The sequence below is a fragment of the Erinaceus europaeus genome, chromosome 5, assembly GCF_950295315.1.
Source record: "Erinaceus europaeus chromosome 5, mEriEur2.1, whole genome shotgun sequence".
NCBI lineage: Eukaryota > Metazoa > Chordata > Mammalia > Eulipotyphla > Erinaceidae > Erinaceus > Erinaceus europaeus.
This window is the reverse complement of record NC_080166.1, coordinates 56,353,710-56,372,987: the sequence shown is the minus strand read 5'-3', so window position 1 is coordinate 56,372,987 and position 19,278 is coordinate 56,353,710. Positions and strand designations below refer to the sequence as shown.

The 19,278-nt window shown below is 42.3% G+C and overlaps 1 protein-coding gene across 6 annotated transcripts in view; it reads left to right on the top strand.

Annotated features, from left to right (window-relative positions):
• Positions 1-19,278, top strand: part of OSBPL8 (oxysterol binding protein like 8) — a 182,443-nt gene that overhangs the window by 88,482 nt on the left and 74,683 nt on the right. The window contains exon 1 of one of the 6 annotated variants that reach the window (XM_060191346.1): positions 710-973. The exons of the other annotated variants lie outside the window; for them this stretch is intronic. Coding sequence (XP_060047329.1) covers positions 946-973 — 28 coding nt within the window. The 5' untranslated portion in view covers positions 710-945. Of the gene's footprint in view, positions 1-709; positions 974-19,278 lie in introns of those variants that run through there. 6 annotated transcript variants of the gene reach the window in all.

Below are 19,278 nucleotides of genomic sequence, written 5' to 3'. Positions count from 1 at the left end.
CGGTTTGAGCCCCAGCCTCCCCACCTGTAAGGGGGTTGCTTCACAAGCGGTGAAGCAGGTCTGCAGGTGTCTCATTTTCTCTCCCCCTCTGTCTTCCCCTCCTCTCTCTATTTCTCTCTGTCCTATTCAACAACAACGACATCAATAACAACAACAATAATAACTACAACAATAAAACAACAAGGGCAACGAAAGGAAATAAATAAATAAATAAATAATATAAAAATTAAAACTAAAACCCAGTTTAGTCAGCTTTATCAAATTAATTTGCATCATGCTTAGTAAATCTAGGTTTGAATTAAAATATCTATTCCTGGAGCTGGGCGGCAGCACACCAGGTTAAGTAAGTGTACGTAGTGCCAAGCGCAAGGTCTTGCACAAGGATCCTGGTTCGAGCCCCCGGCTCCCCACCTGCAGGGGGGTTGCTTCACAAGCAGTGAAGCAGGTCTGCAGGTGTCTGTCTTTCTCCCCCTCTCTCCCTCCTCCTCCTCCTCTCAATTTCTCTCTGTCCTGCCAAACAACAATAACAGCAACAACAATGGAAAAGATGGCCTCCAGGAGCAGTGGATTCTTAGCAAAGGCACTGAGCCCCAGCGATAACCCTGGAGGCAAAAAAAAAAAAAAGTCTGTTCTTAGTCTTCTGTTCTCTTTTTCTCCTCCTTTAGTAAATCGGCTACCCCTTACACTGCTTAGCCCCTTCAGTGCAGATGCTCTGGCAGCACCAAGTCTATCGTGATGCCCCTGTACAAGTAACTTCAATAAGAATCTTGAAAGCAGAGGGACATTTTCTAGCAGAGCTGCCGCATGTGGAGGTGGTGTGCTCCATTCCCGAGGGTGGCGGCTTCAGATGTCGTCGCTGGTACGCTCTCAGGCGACTGACTACCACAGAGTAGCTTCACTAGGTGGCTCAAGAGACGGAAGGAGACCTAGAAATCACTCTCCTCCATGAACCGCAGCAACTCTTCCTTCCTAGGTAAGACGTTTCTGCAATGCATCAGGCACAGCACACACGACAGATGAGCTCTTGTACGTGTTAGTTATATTTGCAGAAGTTGTTGGACTGAAAGAGAATGTCATTTTTTTTTTTACCTCTCCCCCAGCCAGTCCTGATCTAATTTTTCCCTCTTAACTGCTGTGTGTTCTTTTAAAGCCATAGGTGGTTTTCTGTAGAAATGTTATTAATTATATATTATGCTAATTTCCTTCTGAGCCATTTGATTCCTCAAAATACTAGAATTTTGAAGTTATTTAAGAGACAGTTTTTTGCCTGTTCTGAAATTCCTTGGTTTTGAGTTGTTTTGTAGAACAATGAGAGCAAATATTAAGAGAATATAGAATATTTAGCAAATTAAGAAAATAAGAATGAAATAGCCTTCTCGTTTCTTTCATGAATATTGTGATATGCTTGTTCTTTAATTTTTCCTGTACTTTAAAATGAAAGATTACAGTACTTTGAAAGTATTTTTTCTAAAGTGACAGTGAACAAACCAGTTTTGTTTCACATACCCTTAAAATAAAAGAAAGGATCTTTCTCTTACCAGACATTATTGTCTGGTTCTTTAATGAAGCAGTAAGGTAAACATTAAGAATACTCAATGATACTTTTTTTTTCTTAAAAGAGTGTGTGTGTGTGTGTGTGTGTGTGTGTGTGTGTGTGTGTGTGTGTGTTATCAGTTTACCCACTGATATCTCTATAATTTATTTTTTTAACTTAACTGGAGGGATGCAAGTTTCATCTCTTATGGGTTGCAAGTTTCATCTCCCCACCTGTATAATTTCTGAGTGAAAACAAGCTTTAGCTTTGTAGACATGGTGTCTTCATTTCCTTTGGTTGTTACAGCTCTGAGCATATCCATATAAATTTTATTGGAGCACAAAACAGTGACTATTTAGCACACTCATCCTCAGGTGGAGGAAGGATGTTCATGGCAGGTGTACAGATACCCTCTAGGGAGTGTCAAGTTTTCCATTCATTAAAGTGTCTTCTTTGGCCTGCTTATTGCATAATGGAGTGCAAAACTCTAGAAATGATGGTCTCTGTCTTCCAGCGCAAATTTGTGATTGGGGCATTGAGGAGCAAGAAATGGGGAAATACGAGAGAAAGCGGAGACACTGAGCTCGCAGTTCAGTAGAAAGGCAAGCTCGATGTTTAGTTGGGTGGTACATACACTGGCTGCAATGAACTCCTCATGAGTGGGGGGCCGGCACTGTGAGAGACCAGAGCAGTGCTTCACCACCTGCTGTTGTTCTGTTTGTTTCTGTCTGTTGCTTTTACGCAGAGCTGAGAAGGGGACTGGACCCTGGACACACCCTGGACTGGACACACACACACCACCACCACTACCACCACCACCATCACCCTTGTGCTCTCCCCCTGAGTCATCTCCCCACTCCATGGGAACATTGTTTTTAAATTTTTTAAAGTGTGGCTGCACTGTCGGCAGTAGAATGAAATTAGTTGGTGGGATAAAATTGCTGATGCAGACTGGCATTTGCTTGATTTCGGAAGGTACAGAGCTTGGGTTATATTTCTATCTGTTTTTTAAATTTTTTATTTGTTGGATAGAGAGAGAGAAACCAAGAGGGAAGGGAAAAGACAGAGAAAGAGAGGTACTTACAGCACTGCCTCACCACTTGTGAAGCTTCCCCCTTAACAGATGGCAACTAGGGACTTGAACTCATTATAACTTGTGCACTAAATCTGGTGCATCACTGTCCAACCCCTAAAAGCATGAATTTTAATAAGAGAAAGAAGAGAAGGCCTGTCACCTGTTCATGATGGAAATTTAGACTGACCATATCTCCATGTGAAATGAGGAGCTCACAGGGCAGTTTTATTGAGTTAATAAAACTCTGAAATCAGAGATGCCCACAATGGAAGGTGGAGGTATAGTTGCCTCTCTGTTCTGCCTGGACCAGAATTCATAACTATTCCGTGACAAAAACGGAGAGACTCCCTCGTTCACTTTCGAACGTCCTTAACTCACTAGTACACTCAGGTGTCTGGAAAAAGATATTTTTTAGAAGAGTCTATTTTAAACATGAGCTTCAAAGAGTTGCAGATGAACTCATAATTAAAAATCACCCAACACACACACACACACACACCCATCATACATTGATCAAACTACCTAAAATCCAAAACAACGAATTAAACACCAAATGTCGGTGGGGATATAGAAAAATCAGTACACATCTGACATAAACCACTGCCTGTATGAACTAGTCCTCATGGTCCATAAAGTCTGCACCAACTGAAACGTTGCATTCCAGAATGTGCCTTGATGGGTGGACAGTACTATCAAGGACCCCATTAAGCTGGGAGTCAGGCTGTAGTGCAGCGGGTTAAGCGCATATGGCGCGAAACTCGAGGACCAGTGTTCAAGCCCCCGGCTCCCCACTGCGGGGGGGGGGGTCACTTCATAAGCAGTGAAGCAGGTCAGCAGGTGCCTCTCTTTCTCTCCCCATCTATGTTTTCCCCTCCTCTCTCCATTTCTGTCTATCCTATCTGGCAACAACAATATCAATAACAACAATAATAATAACCACAACAATGATAACAACAAGGGCAACAAAAAAGGAAAATAAATAAAATATTTTTTTAAAAAAGTGCATTAAGTATTTAACTTAATTGGAAAAGTAAGAATAGAATACCTCAAAGCAGACAGGATGAAGGAAATGATAAAAGATAACAGAATAGACAAGTTATAAGTACTAGAAAAAAGACAAAATTGATTTTCAAGAAAAGCTAATAAAATTATCAAACCTGTGACAAGATTAGGGACAAAAGAGGAAGTAAACATGGTTAAGGAGGACACACAAAATATTTAGAAGGAAATAGCATAGGCCACAATAAGCTAATGAGTTTGAAAAATTGGGGGCTGAGAAGTAGCACATTGGTTTGCACAATAACCCTTCATGCCCAAGGCACTGAATGTCCCAGTTTGAATCCCAGACACCACCATAAATCAGAGCTGAGCTGCTGGTGTGGTTTTTTTTGTTTGGTTTGTTTGCTTTTTTGGTTAAAGGGGACAGCAAAATAGCTCATCTGAATAGAGCTTTGTCACACTTGTGATCTGGGTTCGATCCCTTATTCCTACCTAACCGGAGGAAGCTTCTGTGATGTGTCTTTCCCTCTGAGAACACCTCTGAGATTTATTTGTTTGTTTATTTATTTATTTATAGTCGAGATAGAGGAAAAAATGAAGAGAGAGTGAAAGAGAGCTACTTTCAATGCAGTGTGGGCTGGTCTTGAACCTGTGCCTTATATTTGGTCAATTAACTTTTAATTAGTATGTACTCTGCATGCAAATCAAAGGTTTGATAAGCGCAGAGACTAGGGGTGGTTAGTAGCACAGCTTAGAATGCATACGGGCCCAGGTTCAAGCCCAGGTTCAAGCCCTTCATCTCCACCGGCAGAGGATGAAGCTTCACAAGCGGTGAAATAGTAATTTCTGTTCCTGGCTGTCTTGTGTCTAACATAATTTCTAACAGGTAGTGGTTGATCACTAAATTTTAATTGAATGTACACACTTAATTATAAGGGACTTTTCATTCAAAGCAGAGTTCTCTGTTACAGTCTTGAAGTGATTATGGATATATCACAAGAACACTATGGAGTCCAAAAAAGCGCTCCTTTTAATATCGGAAATGTGTGTCCATGTGCTTGTATGTCAAGAACATAATCATCGCTAAGAAGCTGCAGGGGTATTTTCTGAAGAAATCTAGAATGAAGACTGCTTCAAATGACTTTGAAGCCTTATAGCCACCACCGAAGCTTTCCTAATTTTAGCTCAGAGACTACTTTGCCCTCTTTGGAGGGGGGAAGTCGGTTGGGAGCTTGATTGTTGCTTTCTGTTTTTAAGCAAAGGTCATTATTGACATCTCCTTTGGAAATCCTTTTGAGAAGTTATTAATAGACTTGCTTTAACAGCCTGAGCTGCTCCAGTGTCAGAAACAGTATTTTTATTAGAACTGCATGTTCTGTAAGGGAGTTTACTACTGAATTTGGATAGCACCATCTTCAGAGAGTTAGTTCAATTCTTTCTTTAACTGCCACCAAGGTTAGTGTTAGGGCTCAGTGCCTGCATGAGGAATCCACAACTCCCGGTGACTATTTTTCCTCCCACCCCTTTCATTTCTTTTTTATTAGGGCAGAGAGAAATTGAGGAGGGCAAGAGGAAGAGACACCTTCAGACCTACTTCACTATGCTTGAAGCTTCCCCCTGCAGGTGGGGAGAGAGGGCTCACACCCAAGCCCTGGTCATGGCACTGTGTGCACTCCGCCGGGTGCACCACTGCCTGGCTCACTCGTTCATTTCACTGGCTCTCTCCACATCTAGAGAAAGTACTTCCTTAAATTCTTTTTGACTTTTTTTTTTTCTTCAGTATCACAATCTTTCCAACTCTTCTTGCTGATTTAGATATTTTTACATCTTTTAAAACCTAGCTTTATAATCTTGAGATTCATGGTGAAGCACCCAGCTCTTATAATCCTCTTATCCTAATTTAAACCAGAGTGTTTTTTGACTGGGCATATGGTACTTGATTGAATTCAAATAAAATTTCCAAGAGCCACAATAGATTATTTTGCTATCAACAATGTTTGCCATTCATCTGTGTTTTTGAAATAGATATGGTCTGGGGGCACCAGTGGTAGCGAAGCAGATTAAGCACACAAGGACCAGCGCAAGGATCCCAGTTCGAGCCCCCAGCTCCCCACCGCAGGGGGGTCGCTTCACAGGCGGTGAAGCAGGTCTGCAGGTGTCTCTCTTTCTCTTCCCATCTCTGTTTTCCCCTCCTCTCTCCATTTCTCTCTGTCCTATTCAACAACAACAACAGCAATGAAAACAATAATAATAACAAGGGCAACAAAATGGGGAAAATGGCCTCCAGGAGCAGTGGATTCATAGTGCAGGCACTGAGCCACAGCAATAACCCTGGAAGCAAATAAATAAAATGAAAAATTTTAAAAAGAGATGGTCTGGAATTGGTTTAGATAACTCATTAGAATCTTTGTATTACAATGTCAGAGGCCTTCACCAGTCCTAATCCTTTGGTTCTCTTTTTTTTAATGGAGTTTAAAATTTTTTTTTAAATCTTTACTTTTTGGATAGAGACAGCCAGAAATTGAGAAGGGAGGAGGAGGTGATAGAGAGGGATTGAGAGACACTTGCAGCCCTGTTTCACCACTGATAAAGCTTTCCCCTCCTGCAGATGGGGACCGAGGGCTTGAACCAGGGTCCTTGCACACTGTAACATGTGCACCCCACCAGGTGCGCTACTACCCGGCCTCTAATCCTTTGGTTCTCTAGAAAGTGAAATTAAGGCTAGTAATTTTCTGTGGACATGTAGTAGGAACATCTAGAGAATCTTTTGATTATGGCCTTTTATGGATTTTCTTTCAGCTCAAATGTCCATCGTTATATGTAGGTAGAACAAGCCTAAACCAGAGGTAAATATATGTAGTTGGTCTTTTCAGTGACAAGGTAGTAACTATAAATTTGAAAGAGTCTAGCCCTTGTGAAGTTAATATTGAGCAGTTTGGGGAGTCAGATGGTAGCGCAGCAGGTTAAGTGCAAGTGACACAAAGTGCAAGGACCGGTGTAAGGATCCTGGTTAAAGCCCCTGGCTCCCACCTGCAGGGGAGTTGCTTCACAGGCAGTGAAGCAGGTTTGCAGGTGTCTATCTTTCTCTCCCCCTATGTCTTCCCCTCTTCTCTCCATTTCTCTCTGTGCTATCCAACAATGAAGACATCAATAACAACAATAATATTAACTACAACAATAAAAAAAATATTCAGCCGTTTGTCAACTCTTGAGGTCATTGTACTTTAATGGCTTTCATTGACTCGTAGTTATAGATTGTAGTTATAGATTGCTAGCTGACTATAACTACATTCATTGTGACTGCTTTACACTCACAAACCACTTGGTATTGATAAAATATCAATATTTTGATACTTTATCAAAATATTGATATTTATGCGTGTATTTATGCTTCTCTTTGCCACTGAGTCATAGGTAGGCAAAACAAGGGGGACCTGGTAATTGAGCCGGATTCAGCAAACTGGGTAAGATTCTACCCCAGGTGTTGTTCTGCTGTTTGTAGCTAAAGTAATGCTTTCTTAGTTTGCTCAGGATACTAAGTTTCCAAAGCATTTTCATTAACTCCTTTGAATGTCCCAAGTATTTTCAAAATCTGTAACATAAAAAAACATTAATAAAACTGGGAGGTTTGTATAAATGTGAGTATCATCCTTTCCCACCTGTAGAAAGTCAGAGAGCTCTTATTCAAACTGTAAGGTGATTAAGCACCAGTGATGCTGACCTCAGGGTAGACCGGATCCAGATAATTGATAAGAGTTATTTGATTAACACAGTGAGTGCAGAGACAAGACAAAGTAGTAACAGATGGCCAGTAGGGATAGAAAAACAAGTCCTGTTAAGCAGATCACATCACTTAGCAATAGTTTGTTGTTGTAGTCTGCCTCACATCTCTCAGCTATTTAATTAGGAGCCTGCACTTGTTTGTTGAATGTTTCCTGTTTACCAGGAACCCTCTGAGACTTCTGTCTGTAAACAAAAGCTGCAGCTTAATATAGTAGGAAACGTATCTGTGAACAGGAGTACTGAAATGGATCTGTCACTTACTTAATGGTGAGACAGATGGCCTTGTCCTTTATACCCCAAGTTTAGTACAAATCACTGCCAGACTTTGCAATTCCTTTTCTCCCAGCCCAGCCTTTTCCATGTTTTATTGTCTTTGTGCCCTAGGTAACTGCTGTGCACTCCTTTGTATGGATTTTCTTGTTTTTTGTTTTTTTTTTTTAAAGTTTCTGCCATTTGATATGCCGTATCTGAATAATTCGGACTTTACTTTGAAAGGCCGGGTGGTAACAGCAAACCTAGTTGGTTAGGGAAAGAGCAATGCTCCTATTTGATATTTTCTAGAAGATAGCAGAACAGCAGTTGGGCTATAGTTTGGCTTTGACTGAAGAGTTTGGCCAGTCCCTTATATTGGACAAGATGCTTAGTGAGGCCTGGGAAGCAGGGTCCAGTGTACCTTGGAGTTTTAAGTATTAGATACCTAGCAATGTATTAGACGCCATATAAGAACTATTTTCTGACTTTTAGCTCTCCATTTCCTAGCAGAAATAGATAGTAAGTAGGGCAGCTAAGCAAGAAGGTTCTGTTTTATAAAAGAGCGTCAGAAGGCAAGTCATAAACTGAGAAAATAATTTGCAAAGACCAAAATCTACGAAGAGCTCTGAAATGTATATATACAAACACAACCCGATTGAAAGTGGGCTAGAGATCTTAGTGCATAACTCAGGAAAGGAGAAAGTTGCTCTCTCAAAATAATAATAAATGATGATAGTAATACACACATTCTCTCTGTCTCTCTCTCCCTCTCCCTCTCCCTCTGCCTCCAGAGTTATCGCTGGAACTTGATGCCTGCACTACTAGTCTACTGCTCCTAGAGGCCTTTTTTTAATTATTATTTTTGGGATAGGACAGAGAGGAATTGAGAGGGGAGGGGAAGACAGAGAGGGAGAAAGAAAGATACCTGCAGACCTGCTTCACTGCTTTGTTAAGCTACCACCACTCCACCCCACCCCATCACTCCCTACAGGTGGGGAGCCAGGGGTTCAGACCAGGACCCTGATTGGGTCTTTGTACTATTGGTACTTAACCAGGTACAATAATAAATTTTTAAAAAGAAATTTGCTCTCGGGAGTCGGGTGGTAGTGCAGCGGGTTAAGCGCATGTGGTGTAAAGTACAAGGACTGACATAAGGATCCTGGTTCAAGCCCCTGGCTCCCCACATGCAGGGGAGTCGATTCACAGGCGGTAAAGCAGGTCTGCCGGTGACTATCTTTCTTTTCCCCTCTCTGTCTTCCCCTCTTCTCTCCATTTCTCTCTGTCCTGTCCAACAATGATGACATTAATAACAACAACAATAAAACAACAGGGGCAACAAAAGGGAAAATAAATAAATAAATATTAGAAAAAAGAAAGAAATTTGCTCTCCCCATCATATACCATCAGGAAAATGCACGTTGAAACAAGAATGAAATTTCTCTCCACACTTAACTGAAACAACTCAGATCTGAGTTCCTGAGACAGCATCACGTGCTGGTGAGGACATGGGGCCGAATTCATTGCTGATGGGAATGCACAGTGGCACAGTTTGGAGGACAACTTCCCAGTTTCTTATGGAACTAAACATACTCCTGCCCTACACTGTAGCATTGTAGCCCAAGAGAGCAGTTACTTCATAGGATGCATGCCATATCATGTGCGCAGACCCAGTTCTGAGCCCCAGACCATAGGAGAGTACCATGACACCAGAGGAAGCTCCAGCACTGGTAAAACAGTGCTGTGGTGTGGCGTCTCTCTTTACCTGACATAAAGAATGAGGGAATGAGCCCAAGTCCCAGCTGCCCACCTGCAGGGAGACGCTTCACAAGCAGTGAGCAGGGCTGCAGGTGCTCTCTTCCTCTTTCCCACTCTCACCTCAGTTTCTCTCCGTCCTCTCCAATAAAAAAAGAAAGGAAAAATAGTTGCTGGGAGTAGTAGATAGTGCTGGCACCGAGCCCCACTGATAACACTGTGGAAATTAAAAAAAAAAAAAAAAGAAAGAAAGAAAGAAAGAAAGAAAGGAAAAAGGAGGGGGAAAAGAAGAAAAATAAATGAGCCTGAGAATGATGGAGCTGTGTGTGTCAGAAGCCCTGGTGCCACAAAAGGCTAATGGATTCACTCCTTAACGTTTACTCAGTGAGCCTGCAAATCTACACCTGCTCTGAGTAGTTCATACCAGCTTTATTTTAAACTGTCAAAACTTGGAAGTAACCCCAGTGCCCTTGAATAGCTAGATGGATAAATAAATGGTGTTACATTCAGAGAATGACGTCTTCTTCAGGCTTAAAAATAAATCATCTACCCAGCCTATGAAAAGACATAGAGGAAGCTTCAGTTCATATGACAGAGTGAGAGAAGCCCACCTGAAAAGCTGACCTAGTGTATAGTTTATATATAGCTGTGTATTCAGAAGGCAGATCATGGAGACAGTAGAGAGACCAGTGGTTGTGGGGTGGGGGGAGGTGAGGGAAGGAACAGAACACAAGATTTGGGGAGCAATGAAAGTATTGATTGAGGCACTATAATGATGGATAATGTCATATGTCCATATATCTAAATCTTTAGACTATACAATACCAAGAGTGAACCAGGACAGCTGTGGACTCTGAGTAATGGATGCAGGAGCAGGGACACATCAGTTAGAATCTACAGGCCTGGTGGTGGGTGTTCTCACAGGGCGATCATGCACATGGAGGACAAGGAATACGCAGGACCTCACTGAACCCTGCTTCCAGAGACTGGAGACATAGCTCCCCAGCTAGGGTGTGTACTCCCAGGCTCACTACCCAGGTTTGAGCACCAGCACCACATGGGAACTGCTAACCAAGAAAAGTTCTATTGATTTCAGAGAACACTTAAAAGTGCTAGGAATATTTTCATCCTGTTCAAACACAAGGTGCTGGGTGGGGTGGAGAAGGAACCGAGAAAGACATCCCAAGGTCAGGAAAGAATTGGGGCAGGTTTCAGCCAGTCGGTTTGTTCTAGGTCTAAGAGGATGTGGTGTCAAGAAGGTTTTAGGTGATGGCAGTTTTTGTATTCTGTTTGATAGCCATTGTGACCCGTTCTCTTCTTAATTTCTCAATTAGCTTTCACTTTTTGGTTTAGTATATATTCTAGTGTAGCCTTTTTTCCAGTATGACCCTGTGAGAGAGGTAAAGTCTACAGAAAGTCATATAACTGCCTATCACCCTAGGAAGATGGGTCCTAAAATTAGTGCCAGCTGTGACCATAGAATGTGAGCTCAGACCTACAGGGATGCAGTGGTTACACAGGCTCCTGTGCTGAATATGGGCCCCAGATCAGATCGATGGAGTTTATAGTCAACAATATTTATACACCTTTCCCATATTTGGGAGCTACTCTCTTTCCTGATACAGCTTTCTGGTCCTTTTTTCAACTGTGACACCATCTCCCCAGACAATAGGCTAGGTCATCTGCATATCGGATGTCAGGTGCAGGCAAAAACTAGTTGGGTCATGGGCCCCTTGGAATATACCTAAAACAGACTACTAGCTTTTTCCAGAATGGAGACCCCAGATCTCCATTTTGGAAAAAGCTAGTAGTCTACTTTAGGTATATTCCAAGGGGCCCATGAGTTTACTAGTTTTTTCCTGAGTCTGACATCCAATATGCAGGCAGACCCAAGTTATTGTCTAGGGAGATGGTGTCAGAGTGGGAAAAAGGGAATAGAAAGCTGTATCATGGAAGAGAGTAGCTCCCAGATATGGGGAAAGTATATAAATACTGTCATTTCCCTTTTAACTTTGGGAACTTTGCTGATGTTTCTGACTTGACTCAGATGCGTTTGTTGGTATTGGTGGCTTCTCAGATTGTTGATCAAAAGGGACATGGTGCTGTGAATTATGTGTAAAAAGGTTTTTTGTGGGGATGGTTGGTGGCACACCCGGTTAAGTGCACACAGTATGAATTGCAAGGACCCACACAAGCATCTGGGTTCAAGCTTTGCTCCCCACCTGCAGAGGGGATGCTTCCCAAATGGTGAAGCATGACTACAGGTGTCTTTCTCTCTCCCTCCCTCTCTATATCCCCGTCCCTCTCAATTTCTGTCTGTCCTGTCCAATAAAATGGGGAAAATGGCCACCAAGAGCAGTGGATTATTAGTGCTGGCACCGAGCCCCAGCTATAACCCTGGAGATAGGGGAAAAAATAATAATGATAACAAAAGATTCTCTGGTAGAAGCAGGGTCAGTTCTAGTTTTAATCATTGCTGATTTGAGATTCAGCAGTAATAGCTTCAGAACAGTAATTACGTGTTCATATCATGCTTTTCCTTTTTTTTTTTTTTTATGAATCCACTGCTCCTGGAGGATTTTTATTCTTTCCTTTTGTTGTCCTTGTGGTTTATCCTTGTAATTTTTATTATTGGATAGGACAGAGAGAAATCGTGAGAGGGGGAGAGAAAGACACCTGCAGACCTGCTTCACCACTTGTGAAGTGACTCCCCTGCAGGTGGGGAGCCAGGGCTCGAACCGGGATCCTTATGCTGGTCGTTGTGCTTTGTGCCACCTGCACTTAACCCTCTGTGCCCAGCCCCTTCTCACATCATGCTTTTCAGCGTCACATTTTTGTTGATGTATCCTCTTTGCTACATATTTGTGGGCTCTGTAACCATATTTGGCGATTTTTTAAAATATCCGTTTCCTGCAATTTTGATATAGTTTTAGAAGATAACACTTTAGATCATAGCCTTCCCCCCCCCCCTTTTGTTTTTGTATAGCTGGGGCTTCACACATATACTGTTTCGTCATTGCTGGGGTGGTGAATTCTTCTCATTCAAATAGAGAGAAAGAGGAGAGGTAATAGCACCAGAACTTCCCCCTGGGGCTCCTCTGTGGCCCTCAGCCTTAAATCTGGGCTGCACACATAGCAAAAAGTACACATCGTTCTGACATCTCAAGCAGTAATCTTCTCAGGACTTGTCTACATGACCCGAGTTGATCCTGCTAGTGGTCCTGCAATAGCGGTGAGTATTCTAAACACTGTACGGTTTAGGCAACAGCAACACAGAGAGATTCAGGTAGTTGCTCACATGAATTCATAGGATTGAACTGGGATTTGACATCAGGAAGTTTAAGTCCATACTCTCCGCTCCCATTCAGTTGCAGTGATCTTGCTGTATGTGTTCTTTATCCTTAAGAGACACATTATGTTGGTGAAATATTTCATTATGTTAGAAATATTTCTCTACAGGGGCGGGCTGTGGTGCACTGCTTAATCACATACAGTGCGAAACGCAAGGACCAGTGCGGGATCCAGTTTGAGACCCCAGCTCCCCACCTGCAGTGGAGTCACTTCACAGGCGGTGAAGCAGGTCTGCAGGTGTCTATCTTTCTCTCCCCCTCCTCTCTCCATTTCTCTCAGTCCTATCCAATAGAATGGAAAAAATGACCCCCAGGATGATATGGAACTCTGGTGGTGGGAAATGTGTGGAATTTTACCCCTCCTATCCTATAGTTTTGTCAGTTTTTTCTGTTTTATTTTATAAATAAATAAAATAAATTTTAGAAACATGGCCCCCAGAAGCAGTGGATTTGTAGTGCTGGCACTGAGGCCCAGCGATAACCCAGGAAGCAAAAAAGAAAAAAAAAAAACATTTCTCTACTACCTTTAGCCATTGGTAGTATTTTATGGCATGGGGAAAAGCAGTACGCGTACAACCCCTCTAACAGCTGTGAGCATCAGCTCTAAATTTAGTTTTACCGCTAGTTTATTTTAAAATGTTTTGCCCAGGAAATAATCTGGTATGAGTAGGAAATCAGATTTCTTTCTAACTTTTTCTGATAAAAAGAAAGAGACTGAAGAAAGCTTTAGTGCGGTGGGGCCCATCCTCAAGCCTGAGTCCTGCCCTTGACAAAGGAAGCGTGATGGCCAAGTCAGCCGCACTCTTGGTCCTCAGTGCTCTTCTTAGCAGAGACTGTATTAGTTCATACAGGATACCACTGCATAGGAGCAGAGAACTGACCTTGAAGTATCTGCATACTGAGGAAGGAACTCAGGTCTTACAGGAGGCTACCTATAAAAAATGAGCCACTTGGGAGTATGGATCAACCTGTCAACGCCCATGTTCAGCGGGGAAGCAACTACAGAAGCCAGACCTTCCACCTTCTGCATCCCACAATGACCCTGGGTCCATACTCCCAGAGGGATAAAGAATAGGAAAGCTATCAGGGGAGGGGATGGGATGGGACATGGAGATCTGGTGGTGGGAATTGTGTGGAGTTGTACCCCTCTTATCCTATGGTTTTGTCAATGTTTCCTTTTTATAAATAAAAAATTTAAAAAATAATAAAAAATAAAAATTAAAAAAAAGAGCCACTAAATCAGTCCTAAGTGAATTAGTGTTGTCATCTATCTCTGTGGATGTGTTTCCACATTGAAAGTAAGAAGTGTAATTGGAAGAGTCTAGAATCTATAATGAAAGTATGAGCAGAACACTTTCACTTCAAGTAAGGTTGAGTAGGACAAATTATTTTTTAAATATAACTGGGAAGGAATCCTTTAGAATCTTAAAGGCTAGTATAAAGATATGAGCTAATATATTATTTTGGCTATAGTTGTGCTCCTGTTAGGTCATCTGGCATGAGATTGTGACAGTCTTTTTTTTTTTTCTTTTATCTTCCTTCTTTATTTTATCCTGTCTTATTGATATAAAATAAATCCAGCACCTATGGACCTCTAATCTTTGACAAAGGTGTCCAGACTATTAAATGAGGAAAGCAGAGTCTCTTCAACAAATGGTGTTGGAAAAAATGGGTTGAAACATGGAGAAGAATGAAACTGAACCACTTTATTTCACCAAATACAAAAGTAAATTCCAAGTGGATCAAGGACTTGGATGTTAGACAAGAAACTATCAAATACTTAGAGGAAAATATTGGCAGAACTCTTTTCCGCATAAATTTTAAAGACATCTTCAATGAAATGAATCCGATTACAAAGAAGACTAAGACAAGCATAAACCTATGGGACTACATCAAATTAAAAACCTTCTGCACAGCTAAAGAAACTACTAAAGAGACCCCTCACAGAATGGGAGAAGATCTTTACATGCCATACATCAGACTAATAACCAAAATATATAAAGAGCTTGCTGGACTCAACAACAAGACAACAAATAACCCCATCCAAAAATGGGGGAGGCCATGGACAGAATATTCACCACAGAAGAGATCCAAAAGGCCGAGAAACACAGGAAAAATGCTCCAAGTCTCTGACTGTCAGAGAAATGCAAATAAAGACAACAATGAGATACCACTTCACTTCTGTGAGAATGTCATACATCAGAAAAGGTAACAGCAGCAAATGCTGGAGAGGCTGTGGGGTCAGAGGAACCCTCCTGCACTGCTGGTGGGAACGTCAATTGGTCCAACCTCTGTGGAGAATAGTCTGGAGAACTCTCAGAAGGCTAGAAATGGACCTACCTTTTGACCCTGCAATTCCTCTCCTGAGGATATATCCTAAAGAACTCAGAACACCCATCCAAAAAGATCTGTGTACACATATGTTCTTGGCAGCACAATTTTTTTTTAAGAAAGGATTAACAAAACCATAGGGTAGGAGGGGTACAATTCCACACAATTCCCACCACCCAATCTCCATATCCCACCCCCTCCCCTCATAGCTTTCCCATTCTCTATCCCTCTGGGAGCATGGACCCAGGGTCATTGTGGGTTGCAGAAGGTAGAAGGTCTGGCTTCTGTAATTGCTTCCCCGCTGAACATGGGCGTTGACTGGTCGGTCCATACTCCCAGTCTGCCTCTCTCTGTTGGTATGCTTCTAAAAACCCCTTCTGTTTCATTGGTTTAATCCCCCCTGCTTAACACTATTCTATTTACATAACCACTTCATTCTATTTACATAACCGCTGTTAACAAGCACCACCCTCCCTCCAGGGCATTGGTGGTTCAGTGGTAGAATTCTTGCCTGCTCTGCCCCCTCTCCTTGTTACACCCTGATTTTCACCAGTCACTTTTCTCTCCACCCTCTGTATGTCACATCTTGTTTACACCCTACTTGGAAAGTATGTAAGGACAACATTGTTCGTTTTAGTTAGTTGGTAGTTGTGTTAGTTTAGCTTAGCATGGTATAGATTGCGCTGCGTCCTGCATGAATAAAGAGATACTGCGTACAACCCAGCCATGAGTCCCGGTTCGTCTGTTACCCGCCCGTGAAGCCAGCCCATCGAAAACAACATATGGCGCCTACAATGTGGTACCGGACCTGCGCAACTCCCACATAAGTGAAGACTTTGCCTACCTATGCACTATGGTCTTCTCTTCTACTTACGAAGAGGTTTTCCAAAGCCTCTACTGTTTCATCATGAGACAGTTACTCTGTCTCTGGAACATTTTGCTTTGGGCCACACTTTGTTTCCCTGACCGGGAACTTTGGTTTCTTGTGACCCTAATCATAGAGCTTGGGAGATGCACAGAGATTTCTCCTTGGACTTTCTGGATTCCCTCGCCCATGTTTCCCAAGGAGAAGGACTGAATTTTGCTCTGGGCCACAATTTGGTTCTTTATGACCATCGTAGACCTTGGGATATGCTCGGAGATTTCCCCTGGGACTTTCTGGACTTCTCGAATGTTTCCCATGGAGAAGGTCTACTCTAATTTGAGGAGCATTCTCCAGTACCATGGCAGTCCCCAAGAATGGAGACACGTGGTTAGTTCTACTCTCCTGATTGGATTCATTCTTTGATGGGAAGACACTTTTAAAAATGGGTGCCTGAAGCAATCCAGCAGGAACAGTTAAAAGCACCCTAAATGGAATTTCGAGGAGCTTTTTGGACTAGGACGCCCTCCGAGGACTCATGATACTACATGGTGAGATCTGGATAATCTGGTTCAAGTTGCGTTTCATAAGAGAGTGATTTGAATGACTGAATTTTTGCTTGACATTGACTTAAAAAAAAATGCTGAATGCAGCCATGATTTTTAGAGACATCCAGAAACAATCCAAAACATTGTTTTTCCCTCCTTTGATTTCTCTTTTATGTCTTGGCATAAATCTGAAACATTTAATCCTGAAAACGATATGAGTTATGGGCGGGGCAGATAGTGCAGTGATTATGTTAATTATTCTCATGCCTGAGGCTTCTACTGTGGTTCTTCTGTTTGCCTGTCCACATTTTATTGAGTTTAAACTGTTAAAACAACCTTAAAATCATACTAGAAAGGACTTCCAATTATAATGGAGTTATCAATTATAGTAAACTTCTAATCTGCTACAAGTTTTGTTTGACAAGTAAGTGAATTTCAGCTGTCAAGTCTTCACCTGAAAAAGCATCTACTCAAATGGAATTCCTGGAAATCCATTTGGTTCCTGTTCTCTGACATTGCCCACAAGATGGAATGACTACAACACACCCCCGGAAACCAATGATGTGACCTGGCACGACCTGAAGAAACAGATTCACAGACTCCAAAGATCACTCTCTACAGAAAAGCAGAATTCTGGTGGCCGACATTCCATATCAAGAGAGACATGCAGCATTTCATCCCTTGGCATTTTCTTCTGTGGTCAGCTACTTTGGACTGACACCTCCATCGGACTTACTGGTACACGCTGCTGTGTTTCTCAAAGACTAACTTCAGCCAATTGCCTTGAGACTTTATAGACCATGTCCCCTCGCCTGCAGGCTGTGCTCTCAGAGACAGAAAACTCCCCCTATTATTAGGTTATGCCCACAGAGACAGGAAACGCCCTTTGAGGCAAGAAATGCCCTTTCACCTGCTAAGCCTTGCCCTTTGAGGTAAGAAATGTTCCCCTTGGCATCACACTGGTTATTGCTGCTCGCCTATTTTGTTTTCCATGTCTTATGCCAGTTCTTTTGAAAACGCCTGTACGATATAGGTTTCTGTTCACCCCACAATCCTGATACTATGGCCATTAGTTAAAAAGAAAGGGGGAATTGTTGGTATGCTTCTAATTCTGCTTTTAAAAACCCCTTCTGTTTCATTTGGTTTAATCCCCCTGCATTCTATTTACATAACACTGTATTCTATTTACATAACCTCTGTTAACAAGCACCACTCTCCCTCCAGGGCATTGGTGGTTCAGTGGTAGAATTCTTGCCTACTCTGCCCCCTCTCCTTGTCATACCCTGATTTTCACCAGTTACTTTTCTCTCCACCCTCTCTGCGTCGCATCCTGTTCCAACCCTACTGGGCTAGTATATTTATAAGGACTAGATTGTTTGTAGTTTTTAGTTTAGCTTAGCTTGGTATAGAGCGCGCTGTGTCCTGCATGAATAAAGAGATACTGCCTACAGCTCAACCATGAGTCCCAGATTGTCTGTCTCCCGTCAATGAAGCTCAGCCCAACATCTCTCTTTCCCTAGTAGGGTGGGTCTCTGGGGAAGCTGAGCTCCAGGACACATTGGTGGGGTCTTCAGTCTAGGGAAGCCTGGCTGGCATCCTGATGACATCTGGAACCTGGTGACTGAAAAGAGAGTTAACATACGAAGCCAAACAAATTATTGAGCAATCATGGACCCCAAGCTTGGAATAGTGGAGAGGAAGTGTTAGGGGGGTACTCACTGCAAACTCTAGTGTACTTCTGCTTTCAGGTATATATTTTGCAGTAGTTTACGGATACGTGTGAACATATGCTCTCTCTCACAGAAACTGGTGTATATCCAGGTTTTGGGACTTTGTTAGAAAGTGAACCACCTGAGATGGAATTAGAGTATACTATGAAAGGAAAGGTCTCCCCCGAGTAATGAAGCTGAAGGGTTGTCATTCCACATGTGAAGTCTCTGGACACAGTCTGAAGTGAAGCATGTTGAGGTGGCAATCGTTGTGTTGGTTAGGTAGTGATCGGCAGATGCAATATTATTTGATATGGATTGGGAGAGGCAAACAGGAAAGTGGGCCCTATCCAAGGGTTCCAGGACTGGGGGAAGTAGAGGCTCTATAGTGGAGATGTGAGGTTCCTGCTGTCTTAGGGTTCAAAAAGACAATCGATAGTTAATGTTATCATCACATTATTTGGTAATTGGGTTAACTTTGAAAAGTCCTTTTGTTAGGGTTTGCTGTACAGTACCCGTATCTTGTATATAGCTGTGCTATTGGTTGCTTCTGGTCTACTTGGTCTAGGCTTTTGAGAGAGTCTGCATATCAATTACACAGCCTACATATTGAAAAGATTCAGTTTGTGTTTTGAAAAACTTCGAGACATACAATTAATTTTCCCCCTCTCATATTAATTAACTAGTAATTTATATGACTGCATTTTACTAGGAGTGTATATAAACACCATTCCCACCACCAAAAGACTGTGACCCATCCCTCCCACTCACTCCCACCCCCCACTGTCCCAGCAAGTCTACCCCTCACCACAGGGTTTTTATTTTGGTGCCCTACTTACAATTTGGTCAGGTCCTGCTTTTAGTTTCCCTTTCAGATCTTCTTAGTCAACTTCTGTTGATGAGTGGGATCATCCCATACTCATCTTTATCTTTCTGACTTAGCTCACTTAACATAATTCCTTCTAGCTCTATCCAAGATGGGTCAGAGAAGGTTGGTTCATTGTTCTTGATAGCTGCATAGTATTCCATTGTGTATATATACCACAGCTTTCTCAGCCACTCATCTGTTGTTGGGCACCTGGG